Genomic DNA, 24,077 nt, shown 5'->3' with positions numbered 1-24,077 from the left:
ACCATCAAAACTCTCAACATTCACCTGGTCCAGCATGGAACACAGCTCAAATCCCACCTGTGAATGGCACTGCATTGTTTTATTTGAAGTGTCTTTACACAATGGAAAGTGCTGGAATGTTGTTCCACATTTTACACATTTATACATCAACAATGTCACACTCGAGTCTCCTTATAAAACTGTTCTGGAGGTTTTCCACTTACTCCTACTTACAGCAACTTCTACACTGGGCTAGAAAAGAAATCATTTAAAAAATAGAAACACCACAGAGAATCCAACCTGGACTTGTGGAATTTCATAAATCCACAAGCCTGCTGGGTAACACAGGTTTTTGTTGGGCTTTTTACCTTTATTCCACAGAGCAGTGAGACTGTGAAGCTGGGCTTGCAGTGATTTCAATTCCTGAAGAGATGCATCAATATCCCACCTGTGAGAGATGGACAAACCCCATTTCCCTGCCTTTGTTCCCTGTCCTATTCCTGCCTCTGGAGCAGGGAGCTGCCTGCAGGATCCCATTTGAAGCTGGTGGCAGGAGGGATCCTGAGCAGCACAACACAGAGCTGAAAACTTTCACATCCATGAGAATCCCTGCCCAACTTTTCCCCCTGTGAGAACACTCCTGGGAGTTCAAGAAGCACGTCAGGTACAACTGAAACACACTGAAATGAACCTGAAAAATCTGAATTTCAGCATGATTTCTACACAGGAACATCAGCAGCCTGGTTTGTTCACAAATCATTTTATCTTTTTAAATAGAAAAAAAGAATCTGTCTAGACTAAAAAAGTTAGGCTATAAAATAGCATAAAAGCACAGGAGCAGGTGTTGTTATACCAAGGCATATTTTCCTCCTACTAAAACACTTAACACAAGATCACAAAATCAAAGATCTGGATTCTAAAAGATGCACCCTGGTGTCAGAAGCAGCAGGTGCTGTCAGACACACAGGAGGCCACACAGAGAAACAGCAAACAAGGGCTGAAACTGCATAAAAACTGGCTAAGCCAGGCAACTGATTGTCTTTGAAAATACAAAACAGACTGGAGAAGTTAACAATTAACCCTTGGATGGTTTAGCTCCTGCCAGGACCTAACAGTCACTGGATTTATTCAGATGTGGAGGCTGTCCCAAGGCCTGGAGAGGAATAAACATCCCCAGATTGTCAGAGAGGATCAGACACAACACACTCAACAGTTGGATCCACGTTTCACTCCACCACTGTAATTAACTCCTAATTAGGTGTCATTGCACCACACAGACAGCAGAGCAGGGGTGCTGGTGACAGACTCTGAGCTGTTCTCCTCCCTGCAGTCACCAACCCCTGATCCAGCTCCTCCTGTATTTGTGCCTCATGTCAGACTGCAAACACACAGCTGGTATTTCTGAGAGAAGCAAAGGTGAACCCTCACCTCAGCTGGTAAGGAATGTGAGCACAGACAGTGCATGTCACTCGTGTTTAACACAGGATTCACTGGAAGCTGCTGGACACATCAGCTTTTAGCTGCTGTACAAGGAACCTGCTGGAAGCCACTCGTGACAGGAGATTATTTCAGCACTTGGAACATCACACTGTACAACAGAGAGCAAAGGGTGACATCTTAAAAAACCAAAACACAGCCAGACTCCCTAATTGTCACTATTTCAAGTCAGGTGGATTTGCTACACTCAGGGGAGGGGACTAGTCCCTAAAATTAAAGTGCTTTTCAGAGCATTGGCATCCAAAATCTTGAACATGAGAGACAACTACAAGTCAGATCTGTAGTGACCTAGAGCAGCAGCACAGACAGCAACACATGGACCGGTGTTGGCAGCAGGGAGCAGCTCAGCTCTAACAGGGCATTGTCCCTCCCACCTCCAGGGCACGCTCGAAGGCTTTGGAGTCACTCAGGATGGTGGGGGGCGGGTCTGGGCGCCGCGTCTGCAGGATCTTCTGTCTGGGGTTCTTGATCTCCTCCTCCTCCTCTGTCTCACTCTCACACACGTGCACAACCACGCTGGGGGTGGAGTCTGTCCCTGCGTGCAGCTCGTACTTCTCCCCTGAGAGCAGCCAGCAAGAGGCACATTAAAAAAAGCATTCAGCTCAAAAACCCCTCCAGAACTTCAATAACACAAGAAAATAATCATTCATTCCCATCCCATCTTTGATGTGCTCAACCTCCACTCTTCACCACACCTCTGAAATGCCCTAAAACAGCCCCTGTAGTTACAGCACACTTTGAATACAATCAATCTTTTAATTGCCATTTAGAGGAAGGGAGGGATGTGAAAAGCTCCCAGGAAGACATCAGAGCACAAGCAGCAAACACATTTCCAAGTGACATCATCTGTGCTGTATACTTCTGTGACATTTGTAAATGAAAAGCTACAAAAGCATCTGAGCACATCAAGCCTCCCCATTTCCTGCTTTTCACAGAAAGCAAACACCACATTTCCCAGGAAGGCTTAGACACAAGTTGATGATTAAACCCAAAAAGTCCATATTGGCATCCAGACATCCTTAACAGCTGGAGCTGCTCATCTGCAAGAGACTGAACTTCTCATTTCTCTGATTGTTCCTTGATCCTGAGGCTCTGACAGAATTCAATACATGGGTGTGATGGAGCCACTCCCTCACAGCCCTGTCCTGTGCTACACTTTCAATCAATTAAATAATCAAGTAAAGAAAGTGATGGATCATTTCATTCAGCTAAGAAACATCACATAACAGAAACTCAAGTTTCTTCTCATAGGACAAGTGGATGAACTCCCTCAATAACCACTTTTGAAGGGAAGTGCCAAACAAAAGCAGCTGAATTTCCCACCTGGGCCCAGCTTGGAGACTGCACAGAGCAGGTCATAGTTGATCAGAGGAGTTGCATCTTCACTCTGCTTCCACCCCACTGGGGGAGAGGCAGGGGGGGAAATCAGGAACTGCTTCACAGGTTGTGGAGGAAGGAGGTAGGACTTGTCCCCAATTTCACTGGACACCTGCACCTGCAGGCAAAGCAGGACACAGGCAGCACAATTATTAATTCCCTTTTTATTTGGTTTATTTCCTCAAATGCACATCCATGCCCTGCACTTAATTCAGCCTAGCTTTAAAAAACAAAACGAGTTCAGCTCTTGGTACAACACCTCAGGGAACTGCTGTGCCAACACAACAGGGACAAAGCACCTCTCACACAGAGAATTTGGGAGCCACTTACTCTGTTTCAGAAAACAAATTAACATTTTTCCCATCTATGTGTCTGGGGGAGGGTGGTTTGGTCACTGCACAGAACCTGTCCCAACCAATCTCAGCCCAAGATAAAAACCAAAACTGTGCCCTCCAATTTTGGCACAGCTCAGTGTAGAACAATGAGGTGATTTCAGGTATTTATCCCAAATGAAGCTTGTGGGAAAGGAGGAATAAAGAAACAAGGAGAGAGGTGCAAGCTCTCCCTGTCCCACTGTACCTGTGCAAAGTAAAGTTTCAGTTTCTTGCCGCTGAAGTCGGTCTCGTGCAGTTCTATCCGAGCTCGTGCTGCTGCCTCGGGGTTGCTGAAGTTTATCCTCACCCTCCTGAAGCTTTTGAAGAGCTGGAACGTCACCTGCTCGTCATAGACTGTGAAAAGTGCTTCAAACCTTTCCTGGGGACAAGCACAAATATTCTCACTCCAGGAAAGGATATTTTCCTTTGCTCTGCTCTCCCAAATCACCTCAATTTGCACATCCCACTCCTCCCTCCCTGCCTGTAAATCCACACTCAGGGCAGCACAGCTCTGCCTCGCTGGGTCCATCTGAATCCCAAGAGAAAACCGATGTGAACGAGCCCAAAAACTCTGAATACACCAAGTGCCACCTAGTGAGAGCTGCTCAGAGGTGCAGGTCTCCAAAATTACTGGTACTTGTACATGGCTTTCATCAAGGAGCTACAAAAACACCCTGCAGATCAGTAATTCCTGCATGAGATAAACCAAAGTATTGATTATGTAAGGAAAATGTCAAATTTATCAGCATGAGTAAGATAATCAACACGAGATTTTTGTCTCTTGCACAGTAAACACAAAACCAAAAAAACTGAAAACAAATCCATGGTTTATTGAACATGAAATCTTATCCTCAAGTTCTTTAAAGACTGGTAACTGCATTGTCATGAAAATCAATTTCATGGTTCTGAAATCCAATTAATAATTTTCAATTATGAAATGCAATTAATTTACCAGCTCTCTGATCCACAAGAGACCTCATTTACAGATTTTTTTTTCCCCATGTGTAAATGCAGCAGGAAATCTCTTGTGTAGATTTTCATCCACTATAAAAAGTCAGATTTAAATCCCAGGATGAGAAATCTCTTTGTAGTTTTATTTACTGAGTTCTGATAATATTCTGTTATTTAGAGATCTACATAAGAGAATAGGCAGAAGAGGAATTCTCAATTAAAAACTCCTCCCAGGGACCGCAGTTAATTTGCCTGATTCCAACAGACTCTGATCTCTCCCAAAAAATCCTGGTGATGCCTTCCCTCACAAGAACAGTAACACAAAATAATGTAATATATAACATAAATAACACAAATAATGGGTTTTTGCCCTATTTTCTCCAACCCACACAACACCAGGGTCTTTATTGAATCACAAAACCTCTGCACAAAGGCCAAATTTAGTCTCTGACCAACACAGAACTGCAGCTGAGAAGGGTGAGGATGTTCCAGTGCTGCCATTCCCCTCACAAAGGGAACAGCAGAGAATGAAACAAAATGTGCTTTTACCCTGCCTGCATTCCTCACCTCCTGCTCTCTGAACTAAACTGATACAACACTTCCAGGTGCAGTGTGAAACACAAAATCCTTTAATGAGTCCAGACCAAAAGGCTGCCAGGACACACCTGGGATGCAAGGACAGTGTGGGAATTCTTTCATGTAATGGAATTCATTATTCCTGAGGCTCTTGGAAGCAAAGGGAATTAAGATTTGACTGGATAAAATGCTAACAGGCCAGATAAATTTTACTTTATTACAAGGTCTTCATAAGCCACTCTCAAAGTGTTCAAATCAGAACACACATCCTGTAAATTTGTATCATTCTTTTAACAGGATCCTTGCCTTGAAATACAACATTTACAGTGGCAGATTTTATTTTTAATTTTTATCAATTTAATACTTTTTTTTTATTTCTGATTTTATTGAAATCTGCCTTTGGATGCTGTATCATGATGTTTGGATAAAGAGGAAACAAGTAATAATCAGAAGAGCTTTTCATGGGAGCAGCATTATTCTTATCAACAATTTCCAAGGCCAGAGAAGTGTGGTGTTATCTGCCTTGGGTAACTGCTCTGAGCTTAGCAGGAAAATGCTCTAGGCTGGCTTTTCCCTCAGTTATAATGTGCATTAATACACTGAAAATGCAGACAGAAATGTCCAGTGAACACTGAGAACTCCTTCCCCCTTACCTTCTCCTCCTGCAGCTCAAACACGGCCTCGTGAACACTGCAAGCAAAGAGTGAGGTAGGCAAGTCACTTAAATCCATCATCTCTTCCAAATCCTCTTCATTTTCTCCAAAGATCATCTGCTCCTCCTCCTCCTGGTCGCTGCTGTACAGGTCTGACTGGCTGTCAGTCCAGGACTTCATGGAATCCCTGAGCATCCTTCCCCCCCAGCAGCTCCTGCCCAGCTTCCAGCTCCCAGCAGGGCCCTGCCAGCCAAAAACCCAAAAGTGAGGAGATCACATCTTCCTGCAGCCACTGCTGAAGGCAAATCACTGCACACACAACAGCAATCAACAGGGGATTTGTTCTGTCCCCCACGAATCAGCAGGATGGAGGGAGGGCTCTGCTGCTCCTTCAAGAGCAAGATAAAACCACCCCGTGAAGAAACTGCAATTCCTCCTCCCTTTGCTCTGACAGGAATCCAAAATGACAGCACTGTTCTAGAAGCTTTTCTCCAAGGCACACTTTACAGTGAGCAACAATTTCTTGTTTAATAATTAAAACCATTTCCTGGCTAATCAGAGCAGTCCTCTGGTATCTGAAAAAATAATTTATTCATCAATGAGAGCACGTGGACAAAGTTAAATCATCTCTCCAAAGCTTCTCCAAGCCAACCAAAATCTAAAATCTCCTGATGTGAGGAAATGTCCTTCCCCTACACCTTTCCCATAGGTGAGAGTACCTACAGACTGGAGTAAATATCAAGACAAAAAAAATGCAAAGAAGGAAGAGACTAAATAAAAAATATCAGAATATATTTTATACATTAGAAAAGATTTTACAGGAGTAGAGCTTCTGCCAGCCATCCCTGCAAAACTCCTGAGGTTCTGTTGAGAGAAAAACAGGTCCAGCTCTGGTTTGGAAAGAGGGATAATTTGTGACACAACACTAAAAACAGGTAGTAAATGTGTAATGTTTTATTGGCAATGATCTCATTTGAATGTTTGCCTAATGAGGGGGATTAACTGGGTTAATGGCAGGGACTGCCCCATCCCAACCCCAGGCACACACCTGGGATCTCAATTCTGCTGCCCAGCACGGAGGAAGGATGGAAATTTGGGAAAACAGGCAGCTGGTGGAAACCTCAGTCCTTGTGCTTGCTGATTCATGCAAGGAGGGAAGAGAAAAGGAACAAAAATGTGCCAGAATGGTGCAAACAAAAGGCACCATCTGGCTCTGAGGAGATGTGGGCTCATCCCAACAGCACCAGGACAGAACCCAGAGCCAGCCAGGCCTGGGGGACTGAGAGCAAAACCCAGCCTGGCCTGGTTTGGATCCACATTGCTGAGGGTTCAAACCACAAACACTGCTCCCAACAGCTGCTCTGCTCTGCCCAAAACACAGGGAGACCCCAACAAGGAGACAGCAACACTGGCAGGGAAAAAATGAGAGTTTGGAAAGTAAACTCAAATACTGAATGAGTGGTGAATCAAACCTGGAGGGAGGAACTCACAGAGCAACTCAAGATTTGGTCAAGTTGAGGCTGTCTGCAAAACAAAGTCAGGGCAGCTGTGACATTAAACCAAAGCCAGGTGTGACAGCTCTTCTGCAGAGAACACTGCTCTATACATGGCAATTTTACTGTATTTCTTTCTTTTTTTTAATTAAGATTTCATCATAGTTCTGTTATTTTAAATCATAAACCTATGCAGTTAATTCTGTGTTTTTTTTCTCAGATAACTCTTTTTTCATTACTTCACCCAAATCAATCCAAAACACTGATTACTGAGCAAGGCAAGAATCTCCAGCAGCTCCCTGACATCAGGATGAGACAGGCAAGACTCATGTATGAATATTAATTCAGAAGTACAGTGAGAAACAGCCCTGTGAGAATTGTTATTTGAACAGACTGGGTAGAACTATTTACTGTGCAATTATTAGAAAGCATCAAAATCAGAAAAAGAACACTCCAAACTTGACAGGTACAGGAATGTGATTATCAGTGTAACAGCCAAACTGCTCTGCTTCAGGAAAAAGGGAATTTCTTCACTTACCTCCTTGGAAAGGTGACAGATTCCTATTCCTAAATTGTCTGATATGAATGGAGATATGCAAATCTAAGTTATTTATTACAATCAGCTTATCCTTATCATAGTATTAACAGCAATAAAATTATAAGTAATTTCATTGCAATACTCATTAGCAAACTATTAGATCACTCCCTCCCTCATAGATTTCAGATTAAACAGCACAAATAAATGATCCCAAAGAACTAAAGCCTCTGGGATCAGACCTTCCACTAAGTCCTTTCTTCTGAGCATTACCACCTGCTTATCATTTAAATACTGACAGGGAAATGCTTATAAACAAACTCCCCAACTTCACAGAAGGTTAAAAATCATCTGAAAATAAAGCGAAGCAGTTCTGCCATGGGGAGCTGCAGCTCTTCACGGGCACAGGCAGCACCGGGGAGTTTTCCTTGGCAGCTCAGAGCCTCATCCCCCTGTCCAAGGAATGGCAGGGCTGGCAATCGCCACAGGAACACTTCAACCTGCTCTGATGGGGAGCAAACAGGAAAAAATCCTTTCCTGTGAGGGTGGGGAGGCCTGGCACTGTGGCTGTCCCTGGATCCCCAGCAGTGCCCAAGGCCAGGCTGGACACTGGGACTGACAGGTGTCCCTGCCATGGCAGGTGACACTGGGTGGCCTTTAACCCTTCCCACCTTCCAAACGCTGGGGCTGATCCCGCAGAGCCCACGGAGCTCCCCTGGCGGGACAAACCCGGGGCGGGGGCCGGAGCCTTGGCTGCCGATATTCTTTAATTCAAAAACCCCGAACGCTCCATGTCCGCCCTGAGAGAGGATGAAAACAACTTCCCCACCCGCACCCGCGGCACGGCCCGGCCCGGGGGCGGCTCCGGCGGGGCCGCGTCTCAGCTCACCTGCGGACGGCTCTGCCTGAGGGGCGGCGGGGACGCGCGGGGTCCGTGAGGGGCGGCGGGAGCGCGCGGGGTCCGTGAGGGGCGGCGGGAGCGCGCGGGGTCCGTGAGGGGCGCCGGGAGCGCGCGGGGTCCGTGAGGGGCGGCGGGAGCGCGCAGGGTCCGTGAGGGACGCGCAGGGTCCGTGAGGGGCGGCGGGAGCGCGCGGGGTCCGTGAGGGGCGCCGGGAGCGCGCGGGGTCCGTGAGGGGCGGCGGGAGCGAGCGGGGTCCGTGAGGGGCGGCGGGAGCGCGCAGCGCCCGCGGGTCCCGGGGCGGGGCGGCGGCGGGAACGCGGCTGCGCGCGTGTCCCCCCCCCTCACGGGAGCTGAGGGAACGTGTGAGGGGGGTCGGTGACCCGGATGGAGAGAGGGAAAGGAGGGAGGGAGAGAGGGAGGGAGGGAGAGAGAGAGGGAAAGGAGGGAGGGAGACGGGGGCTCTGCGCATGCCCCGGCCCCGCTGAGGGGTCCCGGTCCCGGCCCCGCCGCCGCCTCCCCCGGGGCGTTTGAGGCTCCCCAAAAGCGGTCCGGGGACACTTCAGGCCGTGTTTTTATGGCCCTGATCCAGCCCTGGATCCCTGTGGGAATGGCTGAGCTCAGAGAGATGAGAATTTGTTTTAAAATGCTGCAAATCGCCCTCGGAGCTGGCGGCTGCTGTGGAGGAAGGAGCTGCCCCTGGATCCCGGCAGTGCCCAAGGCCAGGCTGGACACTGGGGACAGTGGGAGGTGTCCCTGCCTTGGCACGGGTGGGATTTGAGGTCCCTTCCCATCCAAACGAGTCTGGGATTCCTCGCTGGCATTAATGGGCATGGCTCTGCCATCAGCCTCGGCCAGCTGCCAGCTGGGAGCAGTGACAGTTTGTGTTCTCCTCCGAGCTTAATCCGGCCATGAGATGATTTCAGCCAGCCATCATCTGAGCTGCAGGATACATCAGGACCCGTGCACTTTTACCTCTAAAGAAAGCTCAAACTTACAGCCTGTCTTTGGTTTTTCACAAAAAACCCACACACAAAACTATTGCATTTCACTGAGTTCAACAGCTTTATCCTCACTTGGAAAGGCAGAAGACAGCGTGGGTTTATGATAGAAGTAGTGGAATTTCTGTGGCTGAAATATTTTCTTTTACATTTCAGAAACAGAGAGAGATGCTGAGTGATTTGTCCCCCTTTCCCCCATGAGAACAGAGCCCAGCAGATCTCAGTGCAGCGAGGTAAGATCAGTCTCCCCGTGCAGGTGAAGGGATTGTGCAGTGTAGATGCACTGCAAATTCAGGTGCTAATGGTCACTCTCCATCCTCAGCCCTCCCTTGCTGCAATCTTCTGCTTTATCGATTCAATACCACATTTTCCCTTCTGGCCAGCAATATATTCTGCTTTAATACCACTAACTCCAACATTTGTGTCCACTTCAGTGGCATTTAAAGCATTCTGTCTCTTGCAATAACACCTCGGTTGTATCACTCCTGTAACACTCCTGACATCGATGGCACATCTTTGTATCAGCACTTAAACACTTGTAACATAAACCACAAACCCTTGAATGGGTGTTAACAAAGCACTACCACATTTATCAGAAATCCTGGGGATCAGGGAATCCAGGGATTCAGTGAATTTCAACACCAATCCCCTGGGGTTGTTTGTCTTTTCTCCTTTTGTGGTTTGGGACCCCAAGAGATACATTTAATTAAAAGTGTCCTGAGGGTTTTCCTCTGCTTCTCCCCATGGACTGAAAACCCATCTGGTGAGTGTTAATTAGGTTGGCAAGCAGTCAATTAAGCTAAATTGCCACTTTTCTGTCACTTACTGCAGTCCTGTGTGGTGCCCAGTGGCTCAGGGATGACACCTCCCACAGCAGGGCATTCCCAGCTCTCATCAGAGGGTTTGGATGTCTCAGAGAACCTCAATTTCAGTAAAAAGTATCACTAGTCAGGCCAAAAATAATGATTTTGGGTTTGTGTTCCTCCTCCTCCTTCAATCACTATTTCAAGCTCTTCTCCAAAATATTAAACACTAATTTTTTTTTAAGCCCTGTAAAATGAATTTTTAAAAGTGAATTGCATGTTTGCTACAGCTGAGACTCCTGTGAAACTGGGAGCATTAGTAATGCTGTAAAATCTGCATTTCACTTACAAGCATCCTGTTAAAAACAGACACAGATTTCTTTCAATACACACTTTAGTCACCTAAATCCTGTCTTAGCCTCTCCCAAGACATTTTTGGTCAATTAAATCTCTACCAGGAGCATGGAGCAAGCCAGAATTCCATGGGTTTTACCACAATCTTTTATTCAAAGTTTCATTTTACCACAATCTTTTATTCAAAGTTTGGTTTCATTTGTCTCACCTGAAAGACAAATAGAATTAAACAGACATGCAACACTGCCTGTGAAAAATGAAGCAATTGTCCTTTATAGTGCAAGAGTGTAAAGCTTGATTTATTTACACATTTTAAGGTGAAAGGAGAATGGTGTAGGCAGATTTTATACATTCAGCTGTGCCCCACAGAGTTAAGTTACACATAAAATACACACTGAGGATCTTTGAAGTGCTCTGTGCATCCAGGAGCCACACAGGGTGGAGGTAAGAGATGCCAAGGGATGAACCCAAGGAGCTGCTCCTTCACAGAGTGCTGGAGCAGCTCCTGGTGCTGAGAAATCCTTTCCATTTGGGATCTGGGGTGCTGTGCAGGGCACTGCTGAGCCCTGCAGTGCTGACATGCACAGATCAGAGTGTGCTGTACAACACTTCAGTCATTTTTCACCCTGGAATGTGGCACAGGGCTCCTCTCTCCTTTAAACCTTCCTGTGCTGCTCAGCTGTAAATATTTACTGCAATTCCAGCATGGCCATGGTCACCTCAGACTAACAAATATTCTGGGAAAGCTCAGTGTGAGGGTGCAAAACCCTTCCTGTTTCAACTAGAAGGGAGGTGAGGAGTTTAATTCACTCCTGAGAGAGGCAGAAAGAACACACAAGTCCTTCAGTCAAGTTTAAACAAGATACTTGGTTTCTCTGGGCCCTGCTCAGCCTTTTCTTAGGCTGAAGAGTAGAAAATAACATTTTTTGGAAGACTGAGAGAAAAAGCAAGAAAGAGGGAAGTGCATAAAATAAAACAAACAAACAAAACCAGCCCCATTCTAAGATTGAACAGCAGCAGCAAACAGGAGTGAGGTGCAGCCCCTCAGTCATGGCCCAAAGAACATCCCAGGCTCCACTGCTGTGGCACAATAATCAAAAATATTGTGATTTATGTGCTGTGGAAACAGACACCACCTCCAGTGGAGGCCTGTGGCAGGAAGTTTCCAGAAGCAAACAAAAGGAGATTTCTCTGTGGCTGCAGGTAAAGGGAACTGTCATTATTAAGTAGAATTATTTGAGCACACAGAGACTGTGCAAATAAAACATGGTTATGTAAAGCTTTGGAGCAAGACTTGCCTTTAGAATCTTTGCAAAGAAAGGGCCAAACCCACACAATGACATCCATGGCTGCAAATCTGTGCTCAGTCCAAGTCTGTGCTCAGTCCCTGCTGGGTTTAAACCCTGCTAGAACTGGGACCAGTGCAGTGCCACACACAGGACCATCAGCAGCCAAACACTGAAACCCTTCTGATGAATTATTTTATAACCACAGAGAATATTGCCATGGAACAAGTGTGTGCTGGAGCACAGCTTGTTTTCAGACTGTGTTCTGTAGCTGCACAACCAATTAAATGGGAAGAGATAAGGAATTGCTGTGCCCTTCCCATTCAGCCCCCCTGCACTGCTTCATTCTGCATTGTTAATGAACAAAAGCTGCCCATAAATTCACCAACAATCGATGACCACATCCAAAGGCAGTAAATCAGTGTCACTGCACCCCAGCAGGAGCCCATTAACATCCTTATCTTGTTTAATCACAAATAAAGTATTGATGGTGAAAGGAAAGCTGTCATTCCTTGAGGTTCCCCAAGTTCCAGTGCAGGGGATGTCACTGATAAGATCTGAATTGTGCCCAGCTGGTGAAGAAACCTGGGTACAGCCCCTGTGCAGGGGGAAGGTTATTCTTCTAAACTGCACAAAAATGCCAAAGCAATCCAAAGTGTGCCCAGATTGAATCAGTCTGTAGAGCTGGCAAAGCAAACAAATGCAAAGGAACAGTTCTGTTATCATTTACAGCAACAAGAACCTGGAATAATCATGTACAGGTCAGGGGAGTTGTTGGGAATTTCTGGCAGTGGGAACAGAAACTGGCCATGAGTCAATTTAACAAATAAAAATAAATAAATGCAGAAAGACACTGTTCCAGATCTCAGATAGTCCCAAACTCCCTGCTATTGGGGGAATCACTTAAAAATACACAGAACATGAGAACTATTCCTATAAATAAAGTTCCAAATAAAGATTCCATTGTGCAGACAGCCCAAGTCACACTGAGTAGACTCAAAATTCAGTTTCCCAGCAAAAAACCCCAATTTTAGAGCAGCCAGTGCTATCAAAGTGCCAGGATAACCAGTGACTGTTGTACTTTGTCCTCCTCACTTGACAGCTCCCCATTCTCCCTCAGTATCAGCTCCTGGCCATCTCCTGGAAGCTGGAAAGATAAATATCAAAGTACACAAAGCTCCATTGTGCTCAGTGAGTGCTGGGCTGTGTTACTTCCCTCCTCAGGCCATCCACAATAGCAGACAAGTATTGTTCTTCCTTTTTATAAAAGAAAAAATAGGGGGGAGGACCCCAGCTTACATCACCTGAACTGAGCAACACCTTTCAGTAGTTGGGACCACTAAAGTTGGAAATCCTGCCTCAATCAGAAAGAAAATAAATAAACATGATAAAGAGTTCAGATTTTGTCCAAAATGACAGAAATTCCCCACCAGATACAATCACATCATTCTCATTTCTCCTCATCCTTCACAGTGCTCCCTCTGCACCATTTAATCCACCTGGAAGCTCCTGCTATGAAATCAGAAAACTGGCAAATCATCTTTGTTCTTAATCCAGTGGTGCTCTGAAAACAACCCCCATCCTCAGTGCTTGTGTTCAACACCAGAACAGAAGTGCCCAAAATTGGGGTTTGAAGGGATAAAGTGTTCACTCTCACCAGTTCTGCTGCTCTGAACACACAGCAAGTTCCAAAACAATTCCATTTATTGCTGTGTCAGGGGAGCTCTGTGGTCACACCAGGATTTAGAGCCTTCCTGGAAATCTGTCAGAGTCCCTGTAAATGAAAGATTAAATCCTGTCCTCCTCTCTCTGTGAGCAGCTCCTGAAAACTTGTTTGGAGATAAAACCACTCCCAGCAGGGCTGAAAACTGCACAGTCACTTCCACAGCATCTCCTCTCATCAGTTCCACAGTGCTGCACTCACCATTCCATCATTGCACACCCAGCCAGCAGAATTCCATGCACAACTGGGATTTGCTTCCAACATCCCAACTAGAAAAAGTTGTTTATTTTAATAATCAGCCTGGAAAGTTCAGCTCCAGACGAGCTTGAAACTCTTCTCAATGTCAGCTTTATGCTCGCTGCTATTTGAACAGGTAAATAAATAAAGGTCAGACAAACTCCTGACAGTCCTTGAAGGTCACTCACTCCTTCTTGCTGTGCTCCAGCACCCTGTAGGGAGGGACAGAGACTCCTCTGGGCCCGTGCTGCTCCTGCACGATGGGCAGGGTGGCTGGGGTGTAGATTTCTGGCATGCTGTCGTTGTTCTCCAGGGCCCCGTAGGAGAAGGAGGCTTTGAGGTCAGGCTGCACTGCAATCCCTTTGTCATGCACGTTCTGCATCCCTGCAAGAGCAGAGCCACGGGTTAGGGACAAAAGTGCATCTTTCCTGCTCTCTGTTCAGCCAGGAAATGAGGAGTCCCTGAGGCTCAGCAGCTCCTGGGGTGTTAAATCAAGGACAGGATGGCTTTGTGCTCAGCACTGGAGCAGCTGATGGAGAGAGAAGCTCCAAGTGAATGAGGGATGGCTCTCAGTTATTCATCAAGTGCTGCAACCTTCCACACAGCTCACCACAGAGCTCAGGAAATTTCTGCTCCTCTACCTCACTTCTGAGCCATCCCCAAACTCAGCTCTTCCTGCTGCACTGAGCCCAGTCCCACATGCTCAAACCAGTTCATATTCCCAGTAACACTGCCTGAGCCATCCAACCCTGCCCAGAGCCACCCAACCCTGCCCAGAGCCACAGCCTGAGCCCTCCCTGTGCAGCCCAGGCTCAGAGGGATGAAACCCTGGGCTTTGGTCACACAGGGATGGAGCCCTGGGCTTTGGTTACCTGGCATGGCATCCATGGAGATGTAGGGCTCGAAGGGGACAGGCTTCTTCCTATTCCTTGTGATCAGGAAAACTCCCAGGAATGCTATGAGGCACCTGAGGGAGGAGAAAGGATCTGAGATCCCTGGCAAGGGAGAGCACTGAATATTCCATCCACAATTCAAGCACTGCCAAGTCACAATTGCAGGGCTCTGTCCAAGCTGAGCCCCCTTGAGCACCCCCAGCAACCAGCACAACTTCCCCTTTTCTCTATCAAATGGAGAGAAAAGTTCTCCTGGATAACTGCAGGGGAAAGGAAGCACAGCAACATTTGGTTTTGCTTTGATGGAATTCCAGGATTTAGCAGCCTGACCTTTCCAAGGCTCCCAGCAAACACTGGGAACAATCCATGATCTGGATTGTTACAGGGCAAGGAGCAGTTCAGAACAATCATCTCCCAGTTGTTTGGGGTTGTTTTTTTATTCTGTACTTATCTAAAAGCCATTTGAGAATATCCCCTGATTATGGAGAGCTAATTACACCAAACACTGAGTGACACAGGAAATGTTTCACTGATCAGATCTGCATTGTGCCTTCTCCATGCTCTAAAAACTCCACAAGTCAGACACAGTTCAGGGTGCAAAATCTGAAATCCTAGAGAGGGTTTCTTTGGGTTATTTTACAATTCTTCCAGATTCATGAGCAGGCAGCTTGAAAACCAAGCCATATGCTCAGCACCCAAGCTGATCCCCAGGATTTAGTGATTAATTGTTGTGTAATTGTGCATTACCAAGGGTTACACCAACTTTCCAAACACAACACTGAGCTCTAAGGGCCACTCTCTGACAGAGAAAAAGCTTTCAGCCTCTTCTCTAAGATTGTTTGTCCCTCCACAGAGAGGTATTTGTAAAACAGATTTGTATTTTTCAAATTGGAGTCACATGAAACAAGAGTTTTCTGTCAAGGAAACCTGGAGCACTTACCCCAGTGCAAACATACAAATGTGGAGAACATCTTCACCCATGAAGTCAAGGTAAAAAGTTGCTCCTTGAAAAGGAAATAATTCATTACATTTTCCCAATCCCACCTGCAGCCAGAACCCACAGCAGCCAGGATTCCTATTTTTACATCCAGCACCTTTGTTTATTTAATGATTTTAAAATAGGTGTCCTGATTTCTATTTTAACACAAATTCTTGACAAATCTTTTTGAGTTTCACTACCAAAATAGTTCTGCTGGTGTCACACAGATGCAAGTGACCCTGTGCAGCATAAACAAGAGGGACTATTTTGGAATGATGAAACAAATTGGATTTAACTACAAAAAGGTGCAAACTTTTGACCCCAAACAACAACAACCAGCTCCAACCTCTAGAAATGTCCTTGGAAGCAGGACACAGTTCTGCCTCCTGCTCTTTACATTTTTAATGTAAAGAAAATAAAGTAAAAAAATAAATAACAAGGAAACATTTTACCTGCACATCTAAGAACACATATTGAATGAGGAACAGTCTCAAATATAAATTTTAAACAAAATGATAGCACTGAACAGAAAATTTTAGCACAGTCTAATGGGATAATTCACATTTTTAGAAAGAAAAAAAAACCAAACAAAGCCAGTGCAGATGAGAGAGGACAAAAAACAGAAGTCACCATATTGCTGAGTATTCACCTTCTTCAGGAGGATTATTTTTCAAAATATTTTGCTTTTTTTTTTAGGGAAGTTTGTGCATTTACCTGCTGAGATTGCTGCTGTGGTGGACAGGATGTAGCCAATGCTGGAGATCTGAGCTGAGTCATAGAGCTGGGAGGCTTGAGCTAAAAACCTGCAACACAATCCCAGGCAACAGGGGCTGATTGGGAAGGAGCCTTTTTTTGGAAACCTTTCCAAAGTGATGCATGAATTTAAGGGAATTCATTATTTTTCTCACAGAACAGCAGCAGGGCTTGGAATGAATAAAAAGAACAGGAGAGGGAGGATTTGGCTGCACTGAAATTACTGCCCCAACCTCAGGGCCACAGTGTCCCTCCTATTTTGAGAAGCTTTTATCCCAGCTTTTTATGTTATTGCAAACACAAAGGGGAAAAAAACCCCTAAAAATAGACACATTACCAACAACACTGATCCTGCACTTTGATTTTAGCCATTGCATTTCACTGGCCACCATTCAGCCCTAAAATGGTTTGGCAAAGACTTGAATGGTGGCATTAAAACCACCTGGCAGTGTCACTTGGTGGAAAAGCAAAAACCACCCAAGCTCCTGGGACAGATCACAGGAGAGAATGGATAATTTTCTGAAAATGTGATAATTTTACTTGAATTTATTTGAATAATTTTAATTTTCCTGGTACCAAACAGCTGCTGACCCACCCCCCACCCCACCCCAGGCAAGGAGAGGGGTCCTTACGTGGCCTGGTAGATGGCTGTGGCAATCATGCACACCAACATGATGTAGAAAATGGGAGAGTCCAGCTGCAGGCTGCCCTGGATGGACACCAGCACCATGCCAGCCACAGCCTTCACTGTCACCACGGTCATGGAACCTGTGGGGACACCACACTCAGCTGCAGGAACAACCCCAACAGCCCAAACCTGCCCCTGCTGCTGCCAGCCCCAACAGGGGATGCACAGTGCCCTGTCTGCCACCAGCTCTGCCTGCTTTATTCCCCACAAAGCCACCACTGCAAGCTCCAGGAAATCACTGAACATTTTCCCATCAGTGTCTGCAGGACTGGGAGCATTTGCTGGGTTTGTCAGTGTTTGAAGAGTGTTGTGCAATTAGATGATGGGAGGATACAATTTTCCATTTGGTTTGGTTAATAAATATAAGGAAGTCCCCATATTTTCCTTTCTTGAAAGTTGGGCCATTCAGAATTAGAGCTTTGGAATTCATGGAGCCTCTGAGGCACCACTGAAATCCAGCCCCAAACAGCTCAAAAAACCAAAAAGAGTAAAAGAAAAGACACTGCAGGAGCTGAAGGTGCATAAACAGCAAAAACTGAGAGCTGTGACACAGATTTCAGCATGGTACACTTGCTGTTACTCATCCTTTTAAAAGTTTAATTGATTACAATTTCTATTAAAAATATATATATATATATATTAAAAGTGTAAATCCAAAGTCATTGTGGGATATCAGAATCATCAAGGACTCAGTCTCACAAGCTGGGGTGGCAGAGGATTCCTCATTTCTTTGACCACACAGCAAATCTGAACAGAGCTAAGACAATTCTTGTAGGTCAAATCCTCTCTTTTCACCCTTTGTGTGCCCAGATTAAAATGAAGAACACTAATAAATAACCTGCACTTTCTGTGCTTGGCAGATTATTTGTCTGATGGGGAATAAACCTTAATTATTCAAAGGTTTTTTTTCCAAAGATCCTAAGCATCAGCTCCAGGAACATTTCTGGAGGAAATTAGTGCATTTCATGGCATTCATTAAATAAATATAATCCCCTGCATGCCTCAATTTTCTGTTTGGAGATCTTAAAATATCAACTTACCCAGCAAAGCAACCAGCAGGAGAATAATGACAATGTAGTTTGCATTTCTCTCCTTGTAAAAATACAGGAGCAGACAGAAAGCAATGATCTCCACAAGCTACAAAAGAGAGAAATGAGAATATCAGAGATGCAGAGCATGTGGGGTTGGCAGTAAATGAGATTCTGAACCAATCAAAAACTAGAATAGGCCAAATCAAAGGGAAATGGGGATCCCACACAATTACAGACCAAATTCAGCATCATCTGAGACTGCAGTTAGAGGAGATATTCAGCAGCTTGTTGCAGAACAGGAAACACAGGGTACTTTTAGTGTTGGATTTATGGTAAAGCAGCTGATCAAATAGTCCTGACTGAATATTCACAGGAGAGATCTCAGTCTGCTTTCTGCTCTGAGCTTCCACAAGTGATCCTGGGGCAATGAAGATGATCTTCATTAAAACACAAATTAAATGGGATTTTCAGTAAGAGATTCATGGGTCCAGAGAAAGTCAGTGTGGAAAAAAACCAAATAAATTTTCAGTCAGAAACACTTCATCCTACAGAATTCAGAGAAACAAAAGGAGCTGTGCATGTGTGTGACACCTGGAAAAGCTGTGCCAGGTTCCTGAGTGAACACAAGGAACATTGCCAGCAACCAGAAAGAAAAATAATGCTGGAAATGAAAATCCCCCAAGGAGAAAACCTCCCCACCCTCCATGGCCCCTCACCATGTAGAGCAGGAATGGCCAGCTCACTAAATGCCTGGTGATGTTTTCTGCTGTCATCTTCTCGTGGCTGTTGGGTCCAAATGTCACCAGCAGGTAAGTGCCAACCACTGCCAGGCCACAGCCCACGAAGGACAGCACGTAGCGCCCTTGGGCAGGCACACAACAGGAGAGCACAGGGTTAATGAGCCATGCAATTAATGAATTAACCCCACAGGACACTCAGGGTGTTCTCTAAGGGACTCCTGGGTGCCCTTCCTGTCCCACCTCCAAAATATTGCAGCCCCCAGGGGCAGTGGGGGTGTGGGAGATGAGACAAACTTGGTACCGGGTGGAGTCTGCTAAATAAATAAATATCTGCTAAATAAAGAAATAAATATCTGCTAAATAAAGAAATATTTGCTAAATAAATAAATAAATGAATAAATATCTGCTAAATAAAGAAATAAATATCTGATAAAGAAATAAATATCTGCTAAATAAAGAAATAAATATCTGCTAAATAAAGAAATATCTGATAAAGAAATAAATATCTGCTAAATAAAGAAATAAATATCTGCCAAATAAAGAAATATCTGCTAAATAAAGAAATAAATATCTGCCAAATAAAGAAATAAATCTGCCAAATAAAGAAATATCTGCTAAATAAAGAAATAAATATCTGCTAAATAAAGAAATAAATATCTGATAAATAAAGAAATAAATATCTGATAAATAAAGAAATATCTGATAAATAAAGAAATAAATATCTGATAAATAAAGAAAGAAATATTTGCTAAATAAAGAAATAAATATCTGCTAAATAAATAAATAAATGAATAAATATCTGCTAAATAAAGAAATAAATATCTGATAAAGAAATAAAGATCTGCCAAATAAAGAAATAAATATCTGCCAAATAAAGAAATAAATATCTGCCAAATAAAGAAATAAATATCTGCCAAATAAAGAAATAAATATCTGCCAAATAAAGAAATAAATATCTGCCAAATAAAGAAATAGCTACTAAATAAATAAATAAATATCTACTAAATAAATAAATAAATATCTGCTAAATAAAGAAATAAATATCTGATAAAGAAAGAAATATCTACTAAATAAATAAAGAAATATCTGGTAAATAAAGCAAGCTCCAAGATCTGGGGCTGATCCTGCCTGCCACTGCCCACAGCCCTTTCCCCACTGCTGCAAACACCTCCATGGTTATGGAATTCAGCTCATTCCCTTGTGCCTGTTGCAGAATCAGGGCTGCAGCTTCAGGCTGTTTCTAAATTCTGTGAGGTTCAGGGGATTTGGCACAAGCCAGGAAAAAAAAAAATCCATTTGTAATAAACAGTGGATGAGATGACACATTTAGTCCAAGAGGTGCTAATGAGACCTTGCCATCCCTGTAATTATAATTCCTGAGAGGCCCTGCTGTGTGTGATGAATTGTAAACAAAGGGAAAATGAAAAGGAACCGTGGTACTTACTCAAAAATTCCTTGGGCTTCCATTTTTCTTTAATAAATATAATTCCTATGATTGCACTAGCTATAAAAAAAAAAAAAAAAAAAAGAAAAAGGAGATAAAAAGAGTGAATTCTGTAATCAGGAGTCTCCCACTGAACACACTGAGGCTCTTTCCTCCTTACCCACAACAGACACTGCACTGAGGGGCACAATCAGGGACAGAGGAGCAAAGGCATAGGAGGAGAACACTCCCAGCTCTCCCAGCACCAGCAGCAACAATCCACTCCACCAGGTCTTGGTTCTGAAGTAAGCCCGGGGGTCCTTGGAGCCTGCCAGCCTGATGTGGCTGTATTTCTAGGCAAGAAAAACAGGAATAAAGCAGCTTTGGCATGGTGGATTGATTATTTCAGAGCAGGATGAGTATTTGCTTCAGGCACTCACCTGGAGGTTGAGGGCAATGCTGCTGACAAGGTGCCCAAAAATAGCCAGGAGTGCCCCAATCAAGTTCTCCTGCAAAAACAAAGGGAACACACAATTATTGAATTTTGTCAAGGAGCTCTGGAGGAGAGCAGACTTTAAAAACCACTCCTGAATCATGGGCTGGCCTGCTTGGAAGGGACCTTTAGAGGTCACCTGTCAATAAAACCTGTTTGTCCCTTCCTACTGACACGGGGCACTCCAGATAAGGCTGTGCCTGTGAACTCAGGTGCAAGATAAGACTCAACAGCCACTTTCTCCAGGAGACTTCAATTAGTTTGCAGTTCCTCAGAGAGGAGGGAGATAAGGCTAAAAAAAACCCCCACACCATCACTTTGAAAAACTCATTTATGAGGATTTTATTGCCCTGGAATTTGACAGAGAATATATCAGGAACTTCTGCTTCCCAACTATTTTGCTCTTCTGCACTTGTGACAGCTGCTGGTGCAGTCACTAATTCAGCCCAGGTCATGAGGCAGCCCAATTATCAGATTTTAGTCTGTTTTTTGTATAAACCAGTTATTCCCAAAGTCACAGGGGACTGCTGACAGCTCCCAAACAGTTCCCAACCTCCTCTGCACTGGCATTCAAAGCTCAGCAACAATTCTCATGCTCTAAAGATGGAATTTGGAATAAAGAAAGGATGGAAAGCAGGCTGAGTCACAAAGGAGATGTAGATGAGGATTGGAGAGAAGAACCTGAGGCCACCAAACATTTGTGTGCTCCCACAACTGCCTAAATCTCATTAAATGTCATTAACACTGGTCCTTCAGCCCAGTCCTTACTTGGATTGATTTGGGATGACCCAGCTCACATTCAGATGTGAATATGAATAAATGGACTAATCTTGATTTTCTCATACACAGAACTTCTTAGCAGCAGAACCAAAACCTCTTTATCAGAATGCACAAAAAATAAGATTTACCCCAAACAGCTTCACTCAAAACCACCTGAGAGAGGTTCCCAGGACAGACAGAGAAGGTGGCAGGAGGATGTCACTGTGTCACTCAGTGCAGAGTTCTCTGGGCTGTGACAGCACTTGGGTCACCTTCCACAAGGGCCCAGGACTGTGGTCTCAGAAAAAACCTTTTTGCTGAGATTTTCTCAGCACCTTCAGAATCAACAATTCAGAGGGAATTTATCTGTTCCCAGCTGGAGAACAAGGAGGAATCACAGCCCCATGTGGGCTCACCCCTCTGAAATTCAAACACCTGAATACACAGAGTAAAACCAGAAGCTCTGCTCTGTTACTGCTGCATGGCTTGGGCTGAGCAGGCACCTGTCAGAATCATTGCAGCCAAACATCCCCACACAGCCCTGCCACACCTGCCTGCAGCTCTGCTCTGCACACACACAACTGATTTTTCTCTCACCCCACAAATGGCTGACACAGAGCCCCTCCTGCAGAAAATAACCCCAAAGCAGCAGCATTGTCAGCCCATTCCAATAATCATTTCTGGGGATGGAAACTCCCCTGCTGGGGTGGGAAGCTGACCTTGTAGGAGAAGGAGTCTGTGTGTGGCTGCACAGAAACTGCAGCTGTGGCCAACGGGAGCTGCTGCAGCTGCAGACTGGGGCTGTTACCTCCTTCCATTTTGGTTTTTTTTTTTTTTTTTGCTTTTCAGCCTTCTTGATGCTGGAAGTTCTCTTTAAAGAAGAGACTTGGAGCCTGCTGGAACCAACGTCTGGTACCACTCCCTGCCATCCATGCTGTGTTCAGGGGAGCACAAACAAGTCCTGCTGCTCCCCTTGTCTCAGGGTGGGCACCACAGGCACGAAGGAGGGTGGATGAGCCACTGTCTGCAGTCAGTGAATCTTTCAAAGTGAATCTAAGGGAAAAAAAAGAAATAAAAAGCAAATAATTAGATCAAATAATCAGTGGTCCCAAACCTGCAGTGGAGGAAAGACCCTGGAATCAAACAAAGCAGATTTTAAATGTCTTCTTAGAAAGCCTTGGACAGAAACTCAGATTTTGCTTTACAAGTTCTTGTGAACTGGCTGGGCCCCAGGGGTGACACACTCAGCTGGCATTTAACAGCACCACAAAGACTCTCGAGTCCTCCAAGCCCTGCTTTTCATTTCCCTGCTCCCTGAAGCTCCGGTTTGTTCGGGAGCAGCGCTCCGTGAGTCAGCCCATCCCCACGTGCCGGGCATGACAGCGAGCAGAGGTCAAAGCAGGGCAATCCTGCAGCCTGCATTCCTCAGAGCCAAAATCCTCGGAGCCAAACTTCAGGAGGTGTCTGGGAGGCAGCACAGAGAGCTCGGGGAGCAGCAGCATCACCCGGGCCCTGTGCCAAGGGGGTCAGGGCAGGCTGGACCCTCGCAGGGCTGGCTCAGCACGACCCCCAGCCCCCGGCACTGCCCGGGCTCGCCTCCTGCGGCAGCGGGACCCGGCCCTCCTGCCCTCCCTCCGCCACAACACCGCGAAAGGGCGAAACACCCACTCGTGAGGGGATGGGGCAGCAAATCCCCTCCATGGTCAGCGAGCCCTGCCCGGGCAGCGCGCAGCGCCCAGACACCCCCGGGCCGGGCCACGGGCTGGTCACACCGAACCCTCCGCGGCACCGGCCCCGCTCCTGTCGCTCCCCTGCCCCTCGGGGCGGCCCCGACACTCACCAGCCCCGCTGTTCACCGGCCCCGACACTCACTCCAGCCCGGCCCCGACATTCACCGACCCCGCCGCTCACCCCAGCCCGGCCCCGGCCTCCAGCTCCGGGTCCCGGCAGAGCGCCGCGGCCGCTTCCTGCCCGGCGCATCCGATTGGTCCGCACCGCTGTCAATCAAAGCCCGGCCCCCAAATGAGCGCGATGATTGGCTGTCGTGGGGAGGCGGGATCTGCTCCAGCCTGTGGGCGCAGGGCTCTGAGGGGCCGGGCGGAAGAAGCCGCGTTCTGCCGCTCGGTTGGTTCCGGAGCTCCGGGCCGCTTCCCGGCGCCGAGCTGCAGGAACAGCGGCGGCTCTGCGTGTTCCCCGCTTTGTCCCGGTGGGACTCGTTCCTCCTGCGCTCCCCGTGGCGCGAACAGCAGCTGGAGCCGCCTTAAGGCACACGCGCAAAGCGACCCCACCGAGCCACCTTAAACCAGCCGTTCAGGCGCAGAGAGCTCGCCTGTGATTGGGCACCTGCCGTAGTGTCAAAGTAACAGGCACGGTGATTGGAGGAGAGCTGAGGCGGCTGTTGTCGCGGCAACCGGGCGTCCTCATTCCCGGTGCCGCCGAGGGCCGGGGATGCACCGGCAGGAACGGGCCGGTACCGGCAGGTGAGGGCGGATACAGACCGCTCATCTCACCTGAGCGGGGTCGGGGATCTCCCCAGTGCTCCCCCCATCAGCCGCCATTCCCAGTGCGCCCCGCGCCGCCT

The 24,077-nt window shown here is 46.1% G+C and overlaps 2 protein-coding genes and 1 long non-coding RNA gene across 4 annotated transcripts; 1 reads left to right on the top strand and 2 right to left on the bottom strand.

The window, feature by feature from the left end:
* Positions 1 to 60: 60 nt before the first annotated feature.
* RCAN3 (RCAN family member 3) lies at positions 61 to 8,425 on the bottom strand. The gene is made up of 5 exons (XM_033080547.1): positions 8,325 to 8,425; positions 5,408 to 5,650; positions 3,433 to 3,606; positions 2,800 to 2,971; positions 61 to 2,035 (listed from the first exon to the last, which is right to left on the bottom strand). The coding sequence occupies exons 2-5, from the start codon at positions 5,600 to 5,602 to the stop codon at positions 1,827 to 1,829; spliced, it is 750 nt and encodes a 249-aa protein (XP_032936438.1). The 5' UTR covers positions 5,603 to 5,650; positions 8,325 to 8,425; the 3' UTR covers positions 61 to 1,826.
* LOC117007406 lies at positions 5,658 to 16,389 on the top strand. The gene is made up of 3 exons (XR_004420128.1): positions 5,658 to 8,365; positions 9,491 to 9,567; positions 16,306 to 16,389. It is a non-coding gene; the product is annotated as an uncharacterized LOC117007406 (long non-coding RNA).
* NIPAL3 (NIPA like domain containing 3) lies at positions 10,616 to 23,593 on the bottom strand. 2 transcript variants are annotated; one of them, XM_033080545.2, is made up of 12 exons: positions 23,408 to 23,593; positions 22,216 to 22,549; positions 20,685 to 20,753; positions 20,426 to 20,597; positions 20,266 to 20,325; positions 18,798 to 18,943; positions 18,091 to 18,187; positions 16,995 to 17,130; positions 16,324 to 16,412; positions 15,571 to 15,634; positions 14,610 to 14,704; positions 10,616 to 14,121 (listed from the first exon to the last, which is right to left on the bottom strand). In XM_033080545.2, exons 2-12 carry the CDS (start codon positions 22,312 to 22,314, stop codon positions 13,922 to 13,924), a joined length of 1,227 nt encoding a protein of 408 aa, XP_032936436.1. In that variant the 5' UTR covers positions 22,315 to 22,549; positions 23,408 to 23,593; the 3' UTR covers positions 10,616 to 13,921. The 2 variants fall into 2 exon arrangements, with proteins under 2 accessions (XP_032936436.1, XP_032936437.1); XM_033080546.1 differs by lacking the exon at positions 23,408 to 23,593 and adding an exon at positions 23,337 to 23,392.
* Positions 23,594 to 24,077: the final 484 nt, after the last annotated feature.

Source organism: Catharus ustulatus, chromosome 26, assembly GCF_009819885.2.
Source record: "Catharus ustulatus isolate bCatUst1 chromosome 26, bCatUst1.pri.v2, whole genome shotgun sequence".
Taxonomy (NCBI): domain Eukaryota; kingdom Metazoa; phylum Chordata; class Aves; order Passeriformes; family Turdidae; genus Catharus; species Catharus ustulatus.
The sequence above is the reverse complement of the archived record's forward strand: the minus strand, read 5'-3'. Positions and strand labels throughout refer to the sequence as shown.

Coding starts and splice junctions, on each gene's coding strand:
- RCAN3 (XM_033080547.1), bottom strand. CDS start 5,602: ATGCTCAGGGATTCCATGAAGTCCTGGACTGACAGCCAGTCAGACCTG. Junction 3,607..5,407: donor TTGAGCTGCAGGAGGAGAAG/GTAAGGGGGAAG, acceptor GCTTGTCCCCAG/GAAAGGTTTGAAGCACTTTT. Junction 2,972..3,432: donor TGAAACTTTACTTTGCACAG/GTACAGTGGGAC, acceptor CTTTGCCTGCAG/GTGCAGGTGTCCAGTGAAAT.
- NIPAL3 (XM_033080545.2), bottom strand. CDS start 22,314: ATGGAAGGAGGTAACAGCCCCAGTCTGCAGCTGCAGCAGCTCCCGTTG. Junction 18,944..20,265: donor GAAGCCCAAGGAATTTTTGA/GTAAGTACCACG, acceptor TGCCTGCCCAAG/GGCGCTACGTGCTGTCCTTC. Junction 16,413..16,994: donor ACAGCCATCTACCAGGCCAC/GTAAGGACCCCT, acceptor ATTGTGTTGCAG/GTTTTTAGCTCAAGCCTCCC.